The 25,890-nt window shown below is 34.3% G+C and overlaps 2 protein-coding genes and 1 pseudogene across 2 annotated transcripts; 1 reads left to right on the top strand and 2 right to left on the bottom strand.

The window, feature by feature from the left end:
• Positions 1-3,291: 3,291 nt before the first annotated feature.
• Positions 3,292-3,843, top strand: LOC142616595 (uncharacterized). Its single transcript, XM_075789414.1, has one exon. The coding sequence runs from the start codon at positions 3,292-3,294 to the stop codon at positions 3,841-3,843; it is 552 nt and encodes a 183-aa protein (XP_075645529.1).
• Positions 3,844-10,869: 7,026 nt separating this feature from the next.
• Positions 10,870-12,049, bottom strand: LOC142616594 (protein TRIGALACTOSYLDIACYLGLYCEROL 1, chloroplastic-like; annotated as a pseudogene).
• Positions 12,050-21,081: 9,032 nt separating this feature from the next.
• On the bottom strand, positions 21,082-23,166 carry LOC142616593 (uncharacterized). The gene is made up of 2 exons (XM_075789413.1): positions 21,967-23,166; positions 21,082-21,792 (listed from the first exon to the last, which is right to left on the bottom strand). The coding sequence occupies exons 1-2, from the start codon at positions 23,164-23,166 to the stop codon at positions 21,082-21,084; spliced, it is 1,911 nt and encodes a 636-aa protein (XP_075645528.1).
• Between the last annotated feature and the right edge of the window lie 2,724 nt (positions 23,167-25,890).

Raw genomic sequence — 25,890 nt, 5'->3', positions numbered from 1 at the left:
GGTCAGCCCACCTAGGGTACCAAGGAAGTGGATTTTTTGAAAGGTGAAGCCCCCAGTCATGAGACAGCGTGGGTCCCAGAAATGGAACCACTCTTCAATGTGGGCAATCTCACAAGGAAATCCTGCCACGTAAATTGCTCACTTTGAAAGAATGGGCCTAAATGGCTTCTCCTCGATTCATTTAACCTTACTAGAGAGTAGGCTATTGAGAGGGAGAGAATGGAGTAGCCTACTGGTACATGCCCGTATCACACTCTTGCTTCCTCACTCTCTGTTTTTCTTTACACTATCCATTTTCTTTCTTTCCCTCTTTTCTTTCTTATCTTTCACTTCTTTTCTTTCTTTGCTTGCTTTTTTCTTTCTATTGTGCATAACCAAGGCCTTTTCATATTACCTGTCATGATGAGTTTTACTATTTTACCCCTCAACTACTTTTGTCCTGGTGTGGGTGTCCTTCCCAAACCACCTGCTGGTCTGTCGGCTACCCAACCATCACCATTTCTCTGTGCTGGTTGTGCCACGTTCCAATCCTAAACAAAAGAGTTTTGTTTTGTTTTGTTTTCTTGCTCTCCGTGGCATTCCCATCCGGATATGGGTTGGGTATTCTCTCTTACTAAATCCTATGGCATGCACTTAGTGATTCCAGTTCATCTTTCCATTTTTTAGGTGGTATGTCATCCCAGCAGGAAATTTCTCCCAAAAGAGTTTAAGTGAAACCCTAGAATAGACTTCCCCTTTCTCCCCACCGCTAGACCATACCCTCTTTTACCTCTGACCCATGGTCCATCGCTCTTGTATTGGCTGGGTACAAGTGGGTGGTGTCTGAGCATTATGTGTGCCCCACTTCCATGTGAGTCCATGGCCTGTCTGCTGTTCATGCGTTCTGCTACTCATTCTTAATCTCTTGTGGCATGGATGAGTCACAGGATCTTCGTTCTTTGTATCTCGTTCTTTGATATTGGTTTCTAACCAAAACCTTTTTTTAATCAAACTCAACTAGGTCGAACCCATTTGCTAGGTCTACAATTTAAGCAATTGCCTAAGGCTTTCAAGTGAAATACAACCCAATAATTTTGGCTTCTACAAATCAAAAAGGGTTTGGCTTGCATCCAATATCAATACATTGAACGCAACATGAACACAATACACATGATTGTTTTTCCTTTTCTTAATTACCTAAAGATTCTAAATGGAAGAAGTCCCTCAATAATTTTGGTCATACTGAACTATTTCGGATTAAGATCTTAGAATTATTAAGATAAATCCACCATGAAATTCTTAAAGTCTTATCTATCCATTTTGGAATAAATGGATAACACCAAAAATAACCTCTCCCCTGTGGAGCTTTTCCTCTCGTTCTAATACGAGTTTCTACCTCCCTTTGTATTAATCAGGGGGTATTCTTTTCCTTTTTCATATTCGTAGTAGTAAGTGCAATCAGTTTTTAGTATGGCATACAACGTTATTGAGAGAATAGAGCACATAACGTTAACTACAGATGAAGAGGAAGTGATTGTCATATCTGATGATGGCCGTCAAGAGGCTATTGAGAGCTGTAACTTAAGCCTTATCGGGAAATTTCTTACATGTAAGCCTTACAATAAAGTGGCAACCAAAAACACTCTTAGAAGATCTTGGGGGTTGGATGAAGGGATGCAAATTTTGGAGGTTGGATCGAATCTTTTCCAGTTCAAATTTCAATCGGAATTTGATATGATCCGAATTCTTCGAGGTGGTCCCTGGTTGTTTGATAATCAAATTCTTATGCTCCAAAGATGGCAAAAGGGTATGACTGTGGGGCATATTAGAATGGAGAATGTCTCTCTTTGGATACAAATACGGGGTGCCCCTTTCGATATGGTGTCTCCTCAGGTAGCAAAGGAGGTTGGTAGCAGGTTAGGGGTGGTGGAGGAAGTGGAATGGAAGCAAAGGAAGGATGATTTTAACTACTTTATGAGAGTCTGGGTATCGTTGCCAATATCCTAGCCGCTCGAAGGGGTGCATTTATTGCTGGTTCGGATGGGGAGCGTACGTGGGTGAATTTTAAATATGAAAGATTGTCATTTTTTTGCCATTATTGTGGATTGTTAGGCCATGATTTGAGGCATTGTGTTGCTCACTTTGCAGCAATGAAGAATACTGCATAAGTGAAGTATGAATATGGGGAACTTTTTAAAAGCAACAAGGGTAGGCAGAGATCTCCACCAAGGCAAAATAATAACAGTTCAAGTAGTGTAGGTGATAAACCGGTGCAACCAACTGAATTTTTGAAGCAACCAGTGAAGATGACGGCGACGGTGGTGGAAAATCTCAAATCAGAGAGTCCAAGTTTTCACAATAAGGATGAGTTCGAAGATTTAGGAAAGGCCGTGATTTCAGGAGAGATCGAGATTACAGGAATTCATGTGTCTCTAGGAGTGATGCCTGAGTTTACATAGGGTAATAGATACGCAATTGAGGACAATGCTTTTGGGATGGCAATGGTTGATACTACGACATTGAGTTCGGATAGTCTGGGGAATTTCAAGACTAAGAAGGATATATCTGTTATCTCCAGCAACAGATCAGACACTATCCTATCCGAGGAATTTTAGGGAGATGCCATAGAAGCCGCAACAAGTTTTGATTTTCCAAAAACCCAAGTTGATGGTAGGTCTCTTATTTAAACCCCAAAATTACTTGGACCCATCTCAACAGAATGGAATTTGGGTTAAGTGGTTTTTCTAAAGCCTTTAACATGCCAACACTTGGAAAAAGAACCTCTCAGGGGTGATCTGAATGCAAGGCAGACTAAAGACTTGGACATAGTGAGTACAAAACGTGGGAAAGTGGATACTGATGAAGGAGGTAGTAATGATGGATCGGCGGGGTGATGATTCACCCTTGCTGGGAGCAATGAGGCTTTTAAGTTGGAACTGCCAAGGGCTTGGGAACCCTTGGACAGGTTGAAGCCTTCGCAAAATTGTGAGGGAACAAGTTCCCAATATGTGTTTTTTGATGGAGACACGACTGGACAAGGAGGGGTTTGAGAAATTATATAGTAATTTTCCTTTTCAGAATAAGATTATCGTAAAAGGTCTTGATTCAAGTGGTGGATTGGCGTTACTATGGAAGAATGATGTAGCAATGGAGGTTATTAATTATACTGTAAATCATGTGTTGACCAAGGTTACAGAGGATGATTGATTTGTTTGGTATCTCACCTGCTTCTATGGATGGTTGGAGGCATAAAATAAGGAGAGGTCGTGGAAGCTTTTGGCTTGTCTAAAAATTTTTGTGGAGGGACCTTGGATGGTGATAGGGGATTTTAATGCATTCCTCAATGTCTCAGAAAAGCAAAGCAAAACCCCACCACAAATGTCCCAGATTGATGCGTTTAGGGATGCTTTAGAGTATTGCCAACTTGAAGACTTGGGATTTAGAGGTTATCCATTTACTTGGAGCAATAAGAGGTCGGGCTATGCTAAAACGAAAGTGAGGCTGGATCGTGCAGTAGCTAATAAGGAGTGGATTGATAAATACCAGATGAGTAATGTTGCACACTTGTCTTCCCATGCTTCGGAGCATCTGCCTATCATCTTGCGGGTTTGGTGTTATAAACAACAAAGACATAGGAGAGGAAAGGGGTTCAAGATCAAGGAATCATGGTTGTTGTGGGAGGAGTGTGAGAATGTGGTAATGGAGGCATGGCATAATGTGGAAGATGAGCAAATCGGATTGGCTGCTGTTAAGGAAAAAATAAAAAAATGTTGTGAGGAACTTATGGCATGGGGGTCGGCCAGAGCTGAACCTCATGCTAATGTTATCAAAAAATTACAACAGAAGCTTGATACTTTGAACTAGGCTTAAACTACTGAGGAGAGTAGGGCCGAATATCTGGAGGTGAGTAAAAAATTGGGTGAGCATCTATTGAAGTAGGAAATTTATTGGGCACAAAGATCTAGAGTTTCGTGGTTGAAGCATGGGGATAAAAATACCAAATTTTTTCATTCAAAAGCATCATAAAGGAGAAAAAAGAATCACATTACGGGTATTAAAAATGCACAAGACCAATGGGTGGAGGAACTGGTGGATGTGGTCAAGGTAGCTTCTGACTACTTTGATAATTTATTCAATGCAGGTTCCTGTGACTGGATGGAGGAGTGCCTGAGTGCAGTCACCAGAAAGGTAACTAATGACATGCAGGAGTTTTTATCCAGTGAGTTTATAGTTGAAGAAATCAAGGTGGCGCTGTTCCAAATGGGACCAACCAAGGCCCTTGGTCCGGATGATATGAATGCCCTTTTCTATAAAAAATTTTGGCATGTTGTGGGTGATAATGTGGTGTCTGTTGTGCTAGATTTTTTGAATAATCACATTATGATACCTGAAATAAATCATACAAACATTGTTTTAATTCCTAAAGTAAAAAATCCAAAAAAAAATGTCAGTATTTAGACCAATTAGTTTATGTAATGTGATTTATAAAATCATTTCAAAAGTGCTTGCAAACAGATTGAAGCAGGTGTTACCTCATGTAATTTCTCCAACTCAAAGTGCTTTTGTTCTAAGACGGTTAATTACAGACAATGTTTTGGTGGCCTATGAGACATTGCATACTATGCACTCCAGGAAGAAGGGTAAAAAAGGCTCTATGGCATTGAAGCTTGATATTAGCAAAGCCTATGACAGAGTTGAATGAAAATTTTTACAAGGAATCATGCAGAAGTTGGGTTTCCCAAATGTGTGGATTGAAAGGGTGATGAGCTGCATTACTACACCATCCTTTTCTATTCTTGTGAATGGAAGACCATATGGCAATGTTATTCCATCTAGGGGAATCTGGCAAGGGGATCCTCTCTCACCGTATTTGTTTCTGTTGTGTGCAGAGGGATTCACTTCTCTATTGGCAAAGGCTGAAGTAGATGGAAGCATTAAAGGAGTGTCAATTTGTAGAAGAGCACCCATAATTTCTAATCTCCTTTTTGTAGATGACTCTTTGTTATTTTTCCAGACAACTTAATCTGAAACTGTGACCTTTAATGAGATCCTTCAACTTTATGCACATGCATCGGGTCAGAGAATCAATTTGGAGAAGTCTTCGGTGTATTTCAGTAGCAATACAACAAATAGTCAGAAACAGGATATGCTGAGGATCTTAGGTGTCAGGGAAGTTGACCGGTTTGAATCATATTTAGGGCTACCAACTCTAATTGGGTGAGCCAAATACCATACTTTTTCCTTTTTAAAGGATAGAGTGTGGAAAAAATTACAAGGTTGGAAAGGTATGCTTCTATCTAGAGTTGGTAAAGAAATTCTCATAAAGGCAGTGGCTCAATCTATTCCCACTTATACGATGAGTGTATTTCAACTCCCAATGAAATTATGTGCTGAACTAGATGCTTTATGTGCAAAGTTTTGGTGGGGACAAGTTGGGAACAAAAGGAAAATTTATTGGAGAAGTTGGACTAAGCTGTCAACCTCAAAGAAAGATGGTGGAATGGGCTTTCGTGATCTTAGAGCATTTAATCTAGCCATGCTAGCCAAGCAAGGGTGGAGAATGATTCAAGAATCTGATTCATTGCTTTATCAGCGTTTTAAAGCGAGGTACTTCCCATAGACTTCTTTTCTTGAGGCAGTTGAATCACCAAATAGTTCCTATGTATGGAAAAATATGCTGGCAGCCCTACCAATCCTCAAGGCCGGTCATTGTTGGAGAGTGGGGAATGGTTGCTCAATTCGGGTTCAAGGTGACAAGTGGATTCCAAATTTTCCTTCACACAGAATACTTCATCCGCCCAATGATGATGTTGAAGGTTGGGTTGTGGCAGACCACATTGATCATGAATTACATGAATGGAGGACTGAAGTAGTGATGGCATTATTTCATGAGGAGGAGGCTGATGCAATATGTAAAATTCCCCTTAGTCGAAGGAGTGTGTCTGATTCCATTACATGGCTGCATAATAAGAATGGACAATTCACTGTTAAATCAGCATATAGGGTTGCACAACAGGTTTTGAAGGTTGGAAGAGGGGTTGAAAGTTCTAATGGAAGCTATGGGAAGCAAGTTTGGGCTGCCTTGTGGAAACTTAAAATTCCAAGGAAGATCAAAGTGTTTGGATGGAGAGCGTGTCATGATATTCTACCGACAAGATTGAACCTGACCAAGCGAAGGATTATAATAGACAATATATGCCCGATTTGCTGTAGGTGTCCAGAATCAACAATTCATGCGCTTTGGGAGTGTGCCACTGCACAAGACATGTGAGCTAGCAGTGTTAAAATTCTGCAGAAGGGATGCACGGGTCATAATGATTTGTTGCACTTATTGGAGTACCTACTAGACCGAATGTCTTTGGAGGAAGTGGAAGTCTTCTTGATTCAAGCTTGGCTCATTTGGAATAGGCGCAACAGTGTTCTTTATGGCGGCAGATTCATTGATCTAGGGACTCTTAATCAGAGGGCAGCAGAATATTTAGAAGAGTACAAACATGCTCAACAGCAACTTGATGTAGAACCGGTTATGTAGAACAGCAGGACAGATTGGGAACCACCTCCAGAATTGGCGTTTAAGCTGAACTTTGATGCAACAATTTTTTCTGAGGTGAACAGAACCGGCGTTGGGGCTATAATTCACAACTACAAAGGCGAAGTCGTGGCAGCCATGTCTGCAAGAGGGCCAACAGTACAAAGTAGTGAGGAAGGTGAGCTGTTAGCATGTAGAAAAGCTGTTGAATTTGCTATTGACGCAGGCTTTTCCAGGTTGGTTCTTGAGGGAGATAATGTGAATGTGATAAAAGCTATTTATCACAAGAAAGCAAACATATCTCTGTTGGGGAATGTTGTGGAAGATATTAAACGTCTCATTAGGGGTCTATAGTGGGTATCTATTTCTCACATAAGGCGTAGTGGCAATAAGGTGGCTCATGGGTTAGCGCAAAATGCTAGAACTATTATTGAGGATTTGTATTGGATAGAGGATTCCCCTCCTCCAGTCAATGAACACTAGTATCAAGATGCTTGTTTTTTATAAATGAATGAATGAAGTTTCCCTTTCAAAAAAAAAAAAAAAAAAAGAATAAATGAAATGGATTTTGTTAAATAATCTATCATTTAAATAGAAACTAAAATGGTGATGATTAATGTAAATTTAAATATTGATGATATAGTAAATCTAATCCATTAATTTTAAAATTGATGGATAGAACTTTTGGAATTTTATAGCGGAATTACTCACACAAGTATGGAGTAAATGTAATCCATGTAAGCCTCTCACAATCCAAGATACAATCTTCAAATTCATTGAGACACAATCAGAACATCTCACTATACACACTGAGCGACCTGGTTGATGAAGAGTCATAATTTGTGGAACTCAATAAATTCCGTAATTCACGTTAACCCTTCCCTCCTACCTTCGTGCTTCTTCTTTTTTTTTTTTTTTTTGGGAGCTAGCATTTCAGCCTCCCTGTCTTATCTTTGCCTCAACAGCCAAGAAGAATTTAGTTGCTTCCTCTTCCAATCCTTCAACTGACATCTCCAAAAAAGAATAAACCCCTACAATTTACTCTGAAACCATTGAGACATTTGTGACGGATCCTCAAATTTAACTTCTTCCAATAATTTAGTTTCTTTTTTTCTTGAAAACGCAACAATTTATGCTACTCAAACAACCAGGGTTACAATCATGGGAACCACTATCAACCAACATCAATGTATAGAACTCCAATTTACATTTCTTGGTAGACAATGAATTAAAAAATTGATACTTAAATATACAAAATCTCAACAGAATATAAACCCAAACTAAAAGGAATGCAATACAACATTTCTAACATTTTAAAAGACTTAACACCAAACTTCACAAGAACATCTATTTAGCTCTTGCTAACATTACAAGGCCTCTACTAGTTGAAAGAAGTAGTTGCCAGCCTCACTGACCACACAGTTTCATATCGAATTAAAATAATGAAACAGAGCATGCTAATTACAAGTAAATAAGCACCAAATTGTTCAGTTATTTCCTCAAACAGGTAGCACGGATGCCCACAAAAACATAGCAAAAATTAACAAAAAATTGTAACTTTCATGGGTATGGATAGAGTAATTTTATTTTTGATAGGTATGTGTATGGATAGAACAATCCATACAAGTTAGTGAGTCTCTTCGAGGGTGTATTGCACACTTGGTCAGGAAATTGAAAATGGGGATCGCATAGGATCAGAAAAGTGAAAAGCTTATTATGAACCTCCCACACACCATCTGACCATAATAACAGGAATTTACTGTAGAGCATAGGAGCATCAAGTGATATCCAAGTGAGTGCTAAATATCAAAGCTTCAGTATCTCATATTTTACAAATAAAAAACCTGCTGCACCAAAATCAGACAAAGTCTTTATGCAGAGATGATATGCTTCATGATTAATTTATGGAAGCTTGACAAACAGACGCAACTACACCTCCAAACATCCTTCAACAAATTTGAAAGTTAGAAACTAAGGGAGAAAATGGAGAGGTTATATTTCCAAACAAGCCTAAACCATCAACATCAAGTAAGCTTGATAATATTCAATTTATCTAAACTTCTTCTAAATGGGAGTCCATATAAAGCCCTTACATGTTTATTATTAAAAAGTCTAAAACTCATCCATGCTATAGAAACCACCACGACCATCACCTCCCACCCTATAAAACAAAATAATATAAAGGTGAATCATGCAAACTGTTGAGTGGCCAAAAATCATATAGTAGTAACTATTAGACACAATGCGTTTTGTTTATCTAATTGTAAGCGAAATCCATGAGCTAGCAACAATCTATTATACACAAATCGAGAAACTCCAATTGATCATCACAAACTCACCAACAATTACATGCAACTAATTGCAGACCCACGCGATGCATGAGAATAGATAATTATTTTATAATCATAGTATAAAATATAATTTTTTTTCTAAATTTTGTTGAAGATAATTTTGTTCTTCCTAAAAATTAAACAATTTCTAAAATCATTCCATCTTTCTGACTTTACTGATATATCATTCTATTATTTTGGGTTGTGTTTAATTGATATTATTCCTTTATGAGGTGGTCCATATTATTTGAAATTATGTTATAGTGCACTATGCTTTTCTATTTTTTTTTCTTGTGTAATTAAACTTTTTAAGTTTTGAATAAATCATTCAAATTTCTCACTCTCTTAAAGAAGATTATTATGATAATAAAAAATCATAACAGAATTGCACTTAATGTTACTTAAATAATTGATAGACATATTCAAATGCATAGCCAAGACTTTTTGTTTTATTTTTATATAAATTCAAATTCTCATTTACAAAATAACTAAGTAACTCAAACAAAAATTAAACCAAAACTATAAGAGGGAGAGAGATTAATTGTGATGGAAAACTTGAAAATATAACACTAAAATGTATTAATCCAAAATAAAGTTATAAATAATACAATGATTCGTCAACCTAAAGTAGAGTTGCAAGAAAGAATAAAAAATCGAGAGAGTGAGAGAGAAACAAATTTATAAAAAAAATAAGATAAGAACAAAAAGAGTAAAAATATAATATATAGTAATAAACATCAAATTATTCAAGTCATGCTATATAATAATTTAATAATGATATATTTTTATATACTATCTATATAATGTAATAAGATGACATCTATTAAATCAAAGAAAAAAAAAATACCATCATAAAATACAAAACTAAATCACATCAATCTAAAGTAAAGTTCTAAAAAACATAAAAATTCATCAACTTAAAGTAAGCTTTGAAAATAGCTTATGTTGATAATATGTGACTGAAATAATTCAATAACCTACAACAAAACATTAATTATTCAATAATTGAAAATATACTTGCACTTTTTTATAGTATAATATGAGGCTAGCCATACCACTTCAACCACATTATAGGATGTAAAAAATTAAAAATATATAAAAAAAAGAGGGAAAATAATTATGAAACTTTTAAATTCACAATTATCAATAATACTTTGAAAAGGAACTCATAATCTCAACCAAAGAAAAAAAAAATGAAAACATAGAAATTCATATGGTCTAGGCATATTTGATAACTCAAAAGGATATGCATCTCAAAATTTGACACGACCATATTCAATTTAGGCCAACTATATAGGTTCATTACTACAGTTCAACACATAACAATGATAACATATACAACAATTGTAATTGACAATTAACAGTAGTATACTCAGGCTTCCCAAGCATTAGTGGTATACTTATTCCTTACTCCCATATTTACATCAAATTGACTGAAATCACAAACATGAATTCTATGATGTGGATTGATGCAAATGAGCTGCAAACAAATATTAATGATAAATATGAAAAAAAGAAACTTCTGATACACTAAATTATGATCACAAAAGATTAGGAGTGAACCATGATTTCTCTTGCACAAAAAATCCATAGGAGTCACATATTACGAAATCAAGACCACCAAAAAATGGAAAAAAAAAAATGAGAGAGAGAGAGAGAGAGAGAGAGAGAGAGAGAGAGAGAGAGAGAGAGAGAGAAACAACATTTTGTGTGTAACAAAACTATGCCCAAAATGTGAGAGAGGATTGAAAATTTATAATAAGAAGATGAGAATAAGAAAAGCAAAAAATAACGGAAGATAAAGGGATAGAAGAAGAGAGATATTAAGGTAGTTAGTAGTGGGAAGGTGAAAGGGTAAAAGGGAGGGGAAAAGGTTTGAGAGTGTAATAACAAGCTAAGAAAATTAATAAAAAGAAAAAGAGTTAAAAGAGAGAGAGACTTAAGAGAGAGAGAGTTGGAAGTAAGTGGATAATGTGGCTGCTGATGTGTTTCAATAGAAGCATAGCAACAATAAATATTTTACTTCAGTTTTTAGATATATATATATATATATATATATATATATATATATAGATTCTTCAGTGAATCTCCAGCTTCTTGGAAGCAGCAGTAAGATAGTGCAAAGTCAGTAATAAAGATACCAAGAAGTGAGATAACCACAGCTGAAGTTGTAGCCTCCCCAACACCTTTAGCACCTCCCATGGTGGTAACTCCCCATGCACAGCCCACGATAGATATGATTGCACCAAAAACCTGAGACTTTATCATCGCACTAATTATGTCCCATGATTTAAGAGATCTTTGAGCAGAATCCAAGATAACGTTAATGCTGATCCCATAAACACTGTCGGCCAAGAGGGCACTGGATGCCATCCCCACTGTGAAACACAATAGAGTCAAAAACGGAAGACCAATACAGGAGGCAATCACCCTAGTTGTCACAAGATAATCAACAGGCTCTGCCCCAAGAACTCTCAATGTGTCGGTTTGCTCAGAAACCTGCATTGTACCCAACTCTGCTGCAAACGCACTTCCAATACGGCCTGCAATAACTATTGATGTAATCACAGGACTCAACTCCCTTGAGAAAGCCAGGGCTAATACCCCACCAACAGATCTGTTTAAACCTAATCTGGTGAATTCTCTAACGAATTGGATGGTGAAAGCCATCCCAACAAAAGCTGAAGTTAAAACTCAGACTGAAACTGATTTTGGCCCAACTCCCTGCAGCTGTTGGAGAGTATTCCTCCAGTGGATTTTTCCTTTAAGAGTCCTGATAATAAACTGTCCTGCCAGAGTAAGAATTGATAATCCTCTCCACAGATATGAAGGCGGTGACCATTTGCTCAGTAAGGTCCCTGCTACAGTGGCTCCTTATCTGTATTTATATCTTCTTTAACATAGGGCAGCTGGCCAACCATGATCTGTGTTGGGAGTTGCAAACAACCTGGTTGGTGGCACAAGCATGAGAAATTTACATGTCCGAGGTCTTCCTGAGAAGCAAAATTCTCTAATAAGCTTATACGAGTGAGGGGTTTGCTTTTTCATCCTCTCATTTGGTTTTAGATTGTGTCTTCTGCAAATTTTTTAAAATTCAATTATAATCTGACAGATATGGAGCTTAAAGCATGTGCATGCACGTAAAACCACTGAGAGAGAGAGAGCTGTTAGGAAAGTACAAGGATAAATAAAGATGAGAAGCTGTTTGCATAGTTAGTTTCTAGCTGTTGAAATATGCGTGAATAAGAGATTAAGAGTGATCTGATTTCAGACGCTTGTACAGAAGAGATAGCCAGAGAGGTTAAGCATCAGGAATCTGTGTCACTACACTTCAATAAGTTGACCCAATATGATCAAATGCAATGAACTCTCCCAAACACACTAGCCAAACAGGACTGAGACCTAGCAATAATTGTCTCAATTGAAGGTGGAACCTGAGTCTGACAACAAAAATTACAAGATATGGGGGAATGGCCATAAACAGATTATAAACTTCATCTTCAAATTGAAAAAAAAAAAAAAAAAATTCAGTGAGACGAAAGTGGTTTCATTAACATAGAGACATTTGATAATAGTAATAAGCCATACCTGCTTGAGAAAAATGCATACTACCATGTGAAGGTAACAACACATCATGATATTCTCAAAGTATTTTGGAATGTTGTCTGTACATAATTTCTGTACCTTTTTTTTTTATCATAATTTACAAGATGAACAGGGTACATGTCGGTTTCTGGTGAGCTGTTCTAAGGATTCCTTTGATTCACAAGAAGACAACAACAGAGGGTCTAGAGATGCAGAGGTTATGGGAGATTTTTCAGGTGGGGAGGGTTCTTCAAGCCCTTTAATGTGTGAAACAATGGAAATGGCTGCTCCATTGGGGTTCACAAGTTCGAAGGAAGTTTCTGATCGGGTTCTAAATCAAATACAAGGCTTTAGAAAATTCTTATGTGTATCTATTGAAGTATAGAGGAGCAAGTGTATCTATTGTTGCTATAGGGACTAGATGGCGGAATAATGGAAATTTGAGATTATTCCATCATAGTCATGGTCATTTGCCAAAAGGGGCAAGAGAATCAAGGATCCTAACATCTTCCATTAACTGTGATGCAAGAAGTAGAGGGGTAGTTATAAGAGGTGAGATCCAAGGAAGGAAATAGCTAGGTTGCTGCAATTTCAATAATGAATTTACAAATGATTTTTTCAAATGTTAGAGGTTTAAATGATTCTGCGGAGCAAGTAGACATGAAGAACGTGCTAAGGTCACGGAAAGGTGTTATTTTCTTGCAGGAACTGCAACTGAACAGTTAACATATATAGGAGATTGTGAGGTTTTTTTTTTTTTTTTTTTTAAGCGGGGTGGAGTGGCTGGGGTTTAGGGGGGTACCGGTACCATTTGTGATTTGATTGACTTTGGGAGCTACTGGAAGCATCTGAATTAATCTCATGTGGGATAGACGAGTGACAGAAAGTTCAATTGCACAGTGGAAATTAACATTCTTGGTCTCATGCTTGTTTTGAAATGTGGAGGATAATCTTGAACGAATATTCTCTGTAATATGGACCTAATGATGATAGGGTGAGGTTAACCTGTGAACAGAATTGAAAAAAGTTTTGGGATAGATGAGCAGCAGCTTGTGATCCGGAGGCAATTTTAATGTTTTGAGGTTCGCAAATGAATGATTAGGCTGAAAAATATTTTGTGTGCGTTTGGAAGCTCATTTGTTTAAAGTGAGATAGAGAAAAGCTGAGCGTAAAAGATGCTGGATAAAAATAAGCTGGTGTGCTTGGGATAGACGTGGCTTATTTTGCTCATTGTAATTTGGAAAATTACTGAAATGGAGAAACCCATTTGACTTAGAGTTTGTCATCATTTTTTCTTGTCCATTCTTTATGCCATAATAATAATAATAATAATAATAATAATAACTAGTCGTTAACCCATGCTATGCACAGAAACTTATCTGTGAGGTAAATTAAAATAATTTTATAAAATTTTAAATTAATTAAGAAACTATACCATTGCATGATTTGCTTTTGTATAATTTCAATTTGTGTTACAAATTGATGAAGAAGCCATTGCTTGAATATGCAATGGCTTACAAAAAATTTGTCAGACAATTTCAGATACTGCAAAAAAATAACTTAAAAATTCAGATATTAAAACTTCTAAAAAACCAAAAAATATTAAAGAAAAATTATCAATGTTCATGAGTTTAAGTTGGACTTGTTAGAGAGAGAGTTTCACTCCTTGTTAAGTTTGGATTAAACAAATTTTTTTTTTTTTAAATGATGAGTTTGAGTTTAAGTTGGATTTGTTAGAGAGATAGAGTTTCACTCCTTGTTAAGTTTGGATTAAAAAAAAATAATTTTGTTTAAAAAAATTGATGAGTTTGAGTTCAAGTTGGACTTGCTAGAAAAATAGAGTTTCACTCCTTGCTAAGTTTGGACTAAACAAAAATAATTTTATTTAAACAATAAATATTGAGCTAACTTGGAAAAGTGTGGGAGCTTCAGAGGCTTCGGTTTTTTATATAACTAGTCGCTAACCCGTGCAATGCACGGGAAAGCTACCAATTTTTCTAGAAATTGTAATAGCCATCAAATAAAAACAAAATATACATTTTTCTAGATTAAAAAAAATGACACAAATAGCTCAGTCACTTGCTCGTGTGATAGTGTTGCACCACTCCCAAATGACACACCACAGAATCATTTGGTTGCTTGTTTAGGCAATAACTAAATATAAGAGTTTAATTCCTCTGTTTCAATTTGAAACCAAATTGTGCATAAAAGCTAAAAAATTTCTTTTGTTCCAGTACGTCTTTAGTACTAAAATCACAAATCCATTAAAACGAAATTGTACATAGAAAATGTTAAGATTGAAAGACAACTTTAAAGTGTTTTTTGTATCTTCTTCCTTTGTTGCTTTGTAGTAGTCCCTGAAAATGCCCTTTTGTTTTCCTTGAGTACAGATGTTGGCGTGAGTTGCACATTGGTTTGAACATCAAGTTTTTGAAATTTTGTACAATCACCATTTTCTTCAGTTGATAAGTTGTTGCTACATTCATTTGAAGTATCACTGATGTAAGCCTGGCAATAGAATATGTTGAGGATTGTATTACATCATATACATCTTAAATATCATATTTGTAATTTTTCTAAATTAAAGAATACTTACTTCTGTCATTTGATCAAGTTGAATTGCTTTGTCAGTTTCTTCAAAAGAGTCAAAAAGTTTCTTGACGGTGTAGAATTCATATCCATACTTGAGATTATAGTCATTTAGTTGTATTTGGAAAACAAATTGTTTTCCTTTCAGATTTTCTATTTGCATAGGAAGGATGACTTCATCGGGCTCCTAACAAAAGTAACATTTTTAAAATTGTACACTCAAGTAAAGTTTAGTAAATATTAAATACTAATTTTATATTATATATTCTCACCTCTAAAGATTTATTCAAAAGGTCTTTGGCTAATATGTTGAGTAATTTTTCTGCTTTTGAATCAAATAAAATGAATGTGGCAATTCCTGAGCTATCTTTAACCTTTAATTGAATTCTATACCTGATAAAAGAAATGACATATGTAATGTTAATATCATATTAGTTGTTGTGTATTTTAATATAAAAAGGAAACATTTTTATTTTGTGTACCTTGGGATTGGGAAGCATGCCTTTTTGTTGCAATTGTCGCACTAGAAAAATTTATCTCTTGACTTTACCTTTTTACGACTTACTTCGCAAGAGATAAAGTACCAACAAGAATTATCTATGTCAATGTTGATAATCTTTCCTTGACAGGTAAAGATAGTTTCCTAGAAATTGAATTTAATATCAATCAATTCATAATTTTATAGTTAAATTTTGTAAAAGCAGGTCTATAGTACATAAAGCAATGTTAAGGACACAATGTTATTGTTGAAGGTTTTTTTTTTTTCTTACCTCATTATCAGAGTCCCACATAATTTTTGTTATTTCACTTATGGTTCTTGTGTTGATGTTCATCTCTTCTTGAATTGTCCCTTGTGGTTTGAATTGCTTTGGCATTTGTACTATTGGTTGGTTATTTTCCACAAGCCTGTCATATTACATAAAGATATTAGACATGGTATAGTATTGTGACGTTTGAAAAGGTTGATTTTGTCGCTTTTTAAATATCTATATTTATGTGAATCCAAGTTAAAAGGAAACATTACAATAGGTAACTAAAGAAAGTAGAAAGTTAAAGATTATGGGAATAAGTTTGCTCTGAGTTTCTGAATTAAAGGTTTAGAGATCATAGGATTTCTTAGTTGGATAGATAAAGCATAAAGGGATATTGTAAGAAAACATGAAACATGAGCTTTGCACATAAACATGAATTGCATGATAAAGGCAATGTATGTATATATCATGGGAGGATCAAATATAAGAGTCACCTCTTTTTACAATACATAGATCTATCACAGAGTTCAGAATTAACACCTTACAGTATAAAGTTTTTATGATGTTTGGACTAACACATAGATCTATAATTTTAATCCAAAACTAAAGTTAGTGATAAAAAATATATTATCATTCATTTATATTCTTTACTCGATGTGGGGGAAAAATTATTAAACCAATTATATATCAATCATTTAGTTTGGTGGGGACTATAATTTTTTAGCTTGCTAACTGTTTGAGAAGGTGTAATCCTATGTATAAACCTACTATTTTTGTCAGATGTGGCCATTTGTAGTTGCAGACCTATTACCCACCAAACATGGTGCCATGCATCAGTTATCACAATATGGCTTGCATTGATGCTTTAAGCAGTATTGTAGAGACTGTAAATAAATTAAAAATGTGAATCCAAAACAAAGCACTTACTGATCTTTGAATTCTGCAGTCTCAGGAATGTCCAAATCAATATAAACTCTTGTTCCACTTGTTGATGATAAGGTATACTCTCTTGCAATGCACGTGATTCATTAGAATTAAAAAGTACAATTATCTATATATAAACTTATGTTTGTGGTAGAAAGGACATTCCATTCAGGCTCATTATTTGCACACTATTGAATATTGATGTTTCAATGGAATCCTCACAGTAACAGAGAGAGGTATACATCAAAGGGCATAGTATCTTGTAGACATGTACAATATAGAGGTAAATAACCCAGCTTTGCTATGCTAGATATGGATGCAAAAGATAATGAAATTTGAGCAAAGGAAAGGGAAGGAATGGGGTCTTTCAGAGCCAGGAAAAAAAGCAATAAATTAAATGGGAAGTAAAATCAAAATGCCTCAGAATTTGAAATGACATCCCACCCATGTACAGTTACATCTTCTTAGTGAGTCCATCCCTTGCTTGACGCTCAACTTTCTCTACAAAACTAATATATCAAAAATTCTAAGCTTTACACTCATTGACACATCCCTTAACACACAACCATCATAACTGATAGTAAATAATTATTTTCCCAGTTCTTATCAGGCTTGATTGGGCCTATTAGTATCTTTTCTAAACAATGCAGCTAACAGGAAAGCTCTTTTATTTACCCCCAAAATACGCATATTTACTATCAAACAGCTTTGCAGGCTGGAGGGTTCAATTTTGAAGTTTCCACAGTTTAACCTTAATAAAAAAGTTGGAAGTTTTGAAAACTTAAGTAAAAAAAATATATATCAAAGTTTCAGAGGTAACTGAAGTTTAAAAAGTGGTTAAGAGAATCTAAAGATTGTAAGTCTGATACATAGTTTAACATCTTTTAGTATCCCAGCTTGCTAGATAGTACTATTTTATTTTTCTTCCTTTTAAAATTAGATCATGTTTCCAATATATTTCAATTGCTCCTTTTCCATTATAGTTTTCAAAAAACGTTTTCACTATACACATTTTATCAGCATTGTTGTCTACCATTCTAGAAAGAAGAAGTTTCTCCAAAATTTTTTTTATAGAAAGCAGAAGAATGGATTAGATGGGGGGAATCTCACACTGATTGGAACTTCCCTTAACACTCATTGAATATAACAAAAACTGTAAAACCCAAAAACAACAATACACAATTTAGTTGCAAACAGAATGTGATAAACCATTTAAAAACAAAAACCCAATACAAATTTGGTTCTACAAACACAAAATTTGTATTTAAAGCAATGAACTAAATCTAAGTTTCCAGCCAGTTATACAACTTCTTAATTGTATGCTTACATAATAGTTCAGCCATAATACTTTGTATTTTGAAACAATTGGATGATTTCTTATGTAGTTCAGAAGATGGTTATAAAGAGAAATAGAAAAGAGAAATGAATTTGCCTTTAAAAGTCTTCACAGTCAAACATGTAGCTATTATGATAAAAGGCCCTGGATTTTCAGTAAAGAAGCTCTCTTCAACTTGATTTGCAACTGATCCCCAAAGTGTAAGCTTTATTTCATTTCCTTTGTTCAAATTTTTCAATGTTATAGTGTAAGTTCATATAATGTAAGTACATGTAGTGGCTTATCAAAAATAAAAAAAGTGCATGTATTGAAATTAAAAAAAAAAAAAAAGACATACTCTACAGTCATGACATTAATGTTTCTCATCAAGACATTTGATCATTTGATGCAAGGTTGCTCAATCGGTCCAACACCAATCACATTTGCAATGATATCTAGGCATTACAAAGATGTGCATGTAATTATTTTCATATATAACAATAATATATTGTGTAATTATTAAGAAATTTAATATAACACATAATATATATAGGAATACTTGATAGTTGGACATGTTTATTAACGCGTTCATGTATTTTATTGTAGTCAACAAATTCAAATTTATGACGCGGTATATCAACATCAATCTCCTTTATTTCCTTAATGCTAGTTTTCAATGTGAACATGATCTTGAAGTCATTGTCTACTGGTCTATACAATGCATTGCCATCAACCACTTGAAAATAAGAGAGTTCATACAATTTTCCTTCTTGCAAAAGAGGCTTGAACTTTTTAACAATATTAGTTTGAATGATTGCATGCATTGCATTATTCTACAAGTAAAGTGCATCAATTTTATATAGATAGAGTTCATGGTTTATATAATGATCAAACAATAGTAAAAGCTATAGAAGAAAAACAAACCTACTCATCGATTAAAATCATATCTAAACTAATAATATCATTATTTTTTGAGTTGATTGCATTCCACATCCTTGATATTCTGATCTTCACCTTCCAATTTTCTTTGTGTTTGTCTATAGAAAGCTGATTAAGGAGAGAATATTGCATCATCTTGGATCCCTACCTGCATAGATTAATAAATTTGAAAGTTCATACAAATTCAATCTTTCATTTAGATACTTGATAGAATAAAACAAAACAAAGCGGTATAACAAAGACAGCAAGAAGTAATTAGCTTTTTAAACATAGAAAATAGTAATTAGCTTGTATTCAATTATCTTATAGACATGAAATTTAACAAAACAGTAAGCATATACAAAGTGGCTAAATCAATTTGGAGGAGATAAACAAAAAAATAAATAATATATAAAATTATGTTACCTTTATTAGTTAGTTTCTTGAGTCAAAGATTGGTAAAAAATTCTTTGTACACAATATTTTTGGTTTCAGACTTTTCTTCAGTCTCATCATTAATGATGAGGAATTTTAGACCATTTCTGCTTGTAACTCTAGACACTGCAACGTACAATTGCCCATGACTAAAAACAGGTTTTGGCAAATACACTCCAACATGTTGCAATGATTGTCCCTGAATTTTATTTATAGTCATTGCAAAGCACACTGAAATTGGAAATTGTTGTCTCTTTAAAACGAATGACCATTTTGAATCACTTGGAGATAATTTTTTCTTGGAATGAACACAAGTTTGCCTATATTAGTGCCAGTTATGATTTCTGCTTCTATCACCCATGTAGCCAATCTTGTTATAATGAGTCTTGTTCCATTACAAAGACCTTCATTCTGATTAAGGTTTCTAAGCAACATTATAGGCAACCTATTTTTAATGTTAGTTTATGGTTTGGCAATCTTGGAAATCTCAACGTGTTCAAAAATTCAACAGTATATAGGAGATCTTGGTTAGGAACATTTGAAGAAGCCTTGCATATAGAATCTGAACTTAGATATTCATGAACTTCTCCATTTAAGGATGACACAATGTAGTCATTTAGTTCTTCTACAACTTCATTTGTAGGGGCAAGAATTGCCCTATCCTGTAGGTAACTTGGATCTGTGTATTTATTTTCCAAACCTGGATATGTGGTGTCAATAATATCTTGCATAGGATTCTCTGAAGGTTGGATAATAAAATCACTTGGAATTGAAATGTTGTTATCCCCATCTCCTTCTCCCAATTCACCATTACCTATTTTAAGAATCCACTCACTAAAGTCCTTTATAGATGATGTTTCTACTCTACTTAGATTGTTTTGTAGAAGTCTCATATTTGTTTGGAGTTTAAAGACATGACAATCACTCCATATATATGACTTGCTAATTGAGGATTGGACTATATCTTCTCGTCTTCCCTTTCTTACAACTGGAAGTATTTGTTGAAAATCACCACCTAGAACTACAACTTTACCACCAAAAGGTTTTTCAGCATTTTGAGGATCTTCAATTTGTAGTATATCTCGTAACGTGTGGTCAACAGCTTCAAAACAATTCCTATGTGCCATTGGTGCTTCATCCCAAAGTATAATACTTGTTTTTGAGAGAAGTTCTGCTGCTTGTGTTCTTTGCTTTATGTCACAGGTAGAGTCATCATTTACATTAATTGGGATATGAAATCTTAAGTGAGCAGTCCTTCCACTAGGAAGCAACAAAGCAACAATTCCTAAAGATGCAACAACAAGAGCAATTTTGCCTTTTGATCTTATACTAGACAACATGGTGCTATAAAGGTACGTTTTACCTGTTCCACCATGTTTGTAAACAAAAAACATTCCCCCTCTTTCAGTAGCAACAACTTCCATTATAGAATTGTAGATTATTCTCTGTTCATTGTTTAGGCCAGAAATTAGGATCTCATGTTCTCTTTTCAAACTTGATACATCATATGACATTTCTTCTTGAATAAGTCTATTTCCATTCTGAATAAGATCCATATCTGGTTGGGGCATTTGTGGATAATCTCTAAGTGATCTTCCATATTGTTGGAGGATTTGTTCAAATTTCATACAATCCATAATTTCTCAATTGGTCATCTGATAAGATTAGTTCTTGGAATTGGAGGATAAGCCTTTGCCTACTTAGTATATCTTCTGTAATTAGTTTCTAGTTGGATTCCCAACGACTTAATGGATTAGTTACTTCACAAAACAATAGCATTGTAACAAATAGTTGATGCAATTGTTGGCCACTGGCCCAACTCGAAGCTTCAATTAGGGAATCATGCCATTCTTTGTCATCATCAAGAAGTCCAAGTGCATAACAGGCTTCCTTATAAGTTGGATAAGTAACATCGTTTATAGTCCTTAATTCTTCAAAGTTTCTTGGACCTTTGACAATGTTAAGCAATATTCTCAAATAAAATCTTTCTCCACTTGAAGGATGTGCGTAATACACTCTTCCAATACAATATTTAGATTTCCTTCTTTGCCATTGCTTGTCATTACTATGCCATACCCATTTTGTAGGAAATTTAGCATAAGTCAACTCTCGAGCATCTTCAAAAGCCTCATTTGTTTTCATCCATTCTGTAAACTTTGTTTCTTCAATACCAGGTATATTTAAAACATTATCCAAGCTTATATTTTCCGGATAAATGATGGGATGTTCGTCTTCTAAATGAAAATTTAATCTTTCAACGGGTGGATATCGAAACTGAATTGGAAATTCAAATATTCTCCAACATGCTTCAGAAGCTGAAATATATCTACAATCCAAGTATGATTTTGTCTCATCAACAACAATGTTGGTTTCTTGTCCATCACTCCCAATATTTGGCGAATTCTCTTCTACAACAACTGTTGCTCTATCTGAACCCTTGTTTATATATTTAAACAAATATTTGATTGATCAAGATCTGTTACACCATTCTACATTCAAATGGGACTGGTACTTCAGCAAAAGATCTACATTATATGGTACAACATATCAGTTATCCAAAAGAATTCCATTCTTTTCTATTGTTTTTCCATCATTTCTCCTTCTATATACTGGGAAGCCTTCTTCATCAATTATTGTTTCTTCATAAAATCTTTTTGGAAAATGTTTTGAACATTTACCATTTATCATGCACGGTGATTTTGGTTTTGCAGATCCACATGGTCCATGCATCATAAATTGTTTTACAGCTTCATTAGCAACAGGATCCTCATCTAGATCAGGTATCTCAGCCATAATGATACCATTAATGTCTGTTGGACTTGGACACTTATCCTTTGGATCCAAGAATAGAAGAATATGCGCATGTGGGAGTCCTCTTTTTTGGAATTCAATTGTATACACAATTGCAATAATTCTTCCAAAATGAGATTTATGCCTCACATCTTGTAATAGTTCATCCAATTTTATCTTAAAAACTCTTTTTACAATATCTAGCCGATCCTCATATTTCAGGCCTCCTATAAAATCCAAAGAATGATTGATTTCTGGCCATTTTGGATTGCAAGTAAATGTAAGAAATAAATCTGGGTAACCTGCCCATCTACATATCGGCATTGCATCTTGATAATTTTGAACCATGTACCTAGGACTTCTAGTAAATGAGGATGGTAGGACTATTCGTTTGCCTACAGTAATGGGATCCGTATCACCATGAAGAACAACATCTTTCAAACCATAGTACAACTCTGACCTCAATTTTTTTTTATTGCATCTAACCCATTGTAGTCTTTCTTCTTCGATAGAAGTGTATGCATCCACTATAAATTGTTGAAAAAGCCTTCTACCAAGCAATAGTGTCTTGCCCTCATGAAAGCGTTGTTGAAGCCTATAAGCATAGTATTCTCTCATTGTTATTGATTCCCTTTTTCTAGAATTGCTACCATTCAAATTCCTATAAGGTATACCAAGCATATACCCATCCTCACCATAAGGAAAAAGTAATGGATATTGCAATGCCATAAAGCTTGGATGAGTCCCATTTATACGTTGCAATCCTAAACTTTGATTCTCAACAATAATATCTCTATCAGAACTTTCAATATTAAAATCTCCAACAATAAGAGCAGCTACCTCAGATGTTACAGGTAAGTTATATTGCCTTTCACCAGAATTACGACTTCGAATTAAACGAATTCTGACATTATGTATATTTGATTCATCGAATCTGTCCCTGACCATTCTAAAATATTTAACCAATTGGTTGCATTGGTCTAACATTTCCATCAACCCGGTAACAATATCTGGATCCATATAATTGCTATCATCTTCATGTATAATTGCATCAATTCTATTTTTAACTTCATTATCAGTTTCATAAATATAAAGCTATGCATACTTAGGTTTTTGGCCATGAATAGGAATAAGTGATCCAATTCTATGATGAGTGTGACCATTTACACGAAACACATATGGACCAGAACCATTATTCACTAATCTATCAACATTACCCCCCAAAGAAGTGAAAGCAAAGAGAGAGTTGTAGATTCTTATCTCTAGTTGAAAGTTTATTGATCTTTGATCACTATTAATATTGAGTAAGCTTCCAAGAAAGGGTGGAGGTTCTTTCAATAGAGGGAGTTGAACTCTTCCTTCAGAACAACACAAACTAAACTTCGGTTTTGTAGGCATCTTTGACTTTATAGTTCTCTCTTCATACCAAAGTTGAGCTCCACAATGTTCACATACTATTGTTGGAGGTCCTAAATCCAATGGTTCCGTAAATTTTCCTATGACAACAAAAACAAAAATTCACTTTTTCTTCCTAATTTTAGAACTTTTTTGGGAGAACTAAAAAATAAAGCACTTATGTTGTTTTCTGCTTTTATCATTAGTGCTATATTGTCTACGTCGAATACTTCTTTCAAATGGCTCGTCATCTCTTGTTCTTGTTTGGCCTAGGTTACATACTAATTATTAGGTTACATAGTAATTTTGAGTTTTTTAAAGAAAAATAATTTTTTGATATCTCAATATCATACCCCTTCTATTTCTCTTTTGAAATAAAATTAATCTTCGTCTCAATCTTGCATAGAAAGCAGACTCCATGCCTGGGGAATAAACTAAAAGCAAAGCATTCACAAAATTTTAATTCATAAATATAACTATATAGCAAAAACATATATTACAAATTAATAGTTATATGTTATAGAAAGGGGAAAAAATTGAAGAAAAATATAGCATTCACATAAATATAAAACCAAGTTTGAGATAACCAAGAAACTTAAATATGCAATCATATTCCAATTTCAGATTCTTTCTACAAACATATTACCAATAAATATGCAATAAACAGTACAGAATAAAGGAAAGACTGGTAAATACCTGACTTTCCTCGTCTTGTACTTGTATTACCAAATAGGCCAGATATCAAAATGCTAAATTCCTACCTGCAAAACAATAAGAATCCAATTTTCAGCCAAGAAAAATTAATAGAAGATAAATAGTGCAGTGTAGAAAGTTTGAAATAGTGTAGTGTAGTACAGATTTTAATGAAATAGTGCAGTGTAGATTTTTGTAAAACAGTGTAGTGTAAATTTTTGTGAAACAGTGCAGTGTAGAGACAGATTTTGGTTGTAAAAAAGTGAAGATTTTGGATGTAAAACACAGATTTTATGCTTATCCAGATTTAAACTCATTAAAAATTTAAAATTCAGATTTAATTTCCCTCTAATTTTTACAAAACTATCTCATGCAAGGTAGTTCCAACAATTTTCATGACTTTTTGATGAATCGAGTTGCTAAGATAGGATGGTATTAGACAACCAATTAAATGAACAAAAACCCAAAATCGGTGTCATTGTCAACATGAATTACCAAGAATTAAAAAACTCGTCAAAAAATTAAGATTATTTAAATAGGTATCTGATTTAGTAATATATTCTAATTGCCTTTCTGCTCATGTTCACTTCTAGAGAAATTATAATCAACATTAACAATTGTAAAGACAATAATAAAGCAAAACTATATCAAATAGAATGGAATGATGCAAGGAAAGCCATGCGTAGAAAATTTTAGAGATAACAGTTGATGATCAAGAGAGAAATCTGCTCCTGCCACCACTTCAAGCACAGTTTTTAGAGGCATCAATCATGTTTTCCATAGTCACCATTAATTTATAGATGCAAAGGAATGCAGATATTAAAAGCAAAAACCTAAACTAAATCCTCTAATTGATTTAAGAATTCCATTTTGTTTTATGCAGTTACATTTAGTTATAGTCTTGTAGCCTCGCAAGTATTTGAATGTGTCTTATCTAATCAATGTGTTAGCTGCATCATACCTTGCATGTCCATACCTTCATGTGTTTGAAGACAAAAATAATGTTGTTGAGCAATACAATATTCAAATCTGAAAAAATAAACAATACTGTGCTCAAGGGCATTTTTAATATTTTAACAATGTTAAGTTACACTCTACAATTTTGTGTTTGTGTTGAAAAAAGTTTTAAACACTTGGGTCACATGGGATACAAAAATTCTACCCACACCAATTTCGCTACCCTCTTAAAAAAAATGATAGATAAGAAATTAAAGTGACTATAATCCTCAAGAGACTAATTTCCAATTCCTAAGTCTAAATCATATCTAATTCGAAGTAAATTAATTACATTAGGATTGATGTATAGGCATTGAAAATACATTGTTATTGGTTTGTTGTGGCAAAATTGAAAGTACCCAATAAATGAATAGGAATCACATTCTGGGGTTGTCATTTAAAGCAGCCGATGGGTACCATCAAAGGTAAAAAGTTCATTGTCAGTAGAAAGAGTTTAGCAGAGAGAGAGAGAGAGAGAGAGAGAGAGAGAGAGGACAATTAATACCTCCTCTTCTCTTTTTGCTGCTATTCAATAAGAAATTAAAAAAGAAGCCAAAAACTACAAAGTATTTGATCATGGGCATTAACTGGCTTGCTAAAAACTTATTTCATTTTATATTTTTTTAATTAATTCACTAATGATGGGATAGTACATAGGTA

This window comes from Castanea sativa, chromosome 11 (assembly GCF_040712315.1).
Source record: "Castanea sativa cultivar Marrone di Chiusa Pesio chromosome 11, ASM4071231v1".
In the NCBI taxonomy this organism is placed as follows: Eukaryota; Viridiplantae; Streptophyta; class Magnoliopsida; order Fagales; family Fagaceae; genus Castanea; species Castanea sativa.
The sequence above is the reverse complement of the archived record's forward strand: the minus strand, read 5'-3'. Positions and strand labels throughout refer to the sequence as shown.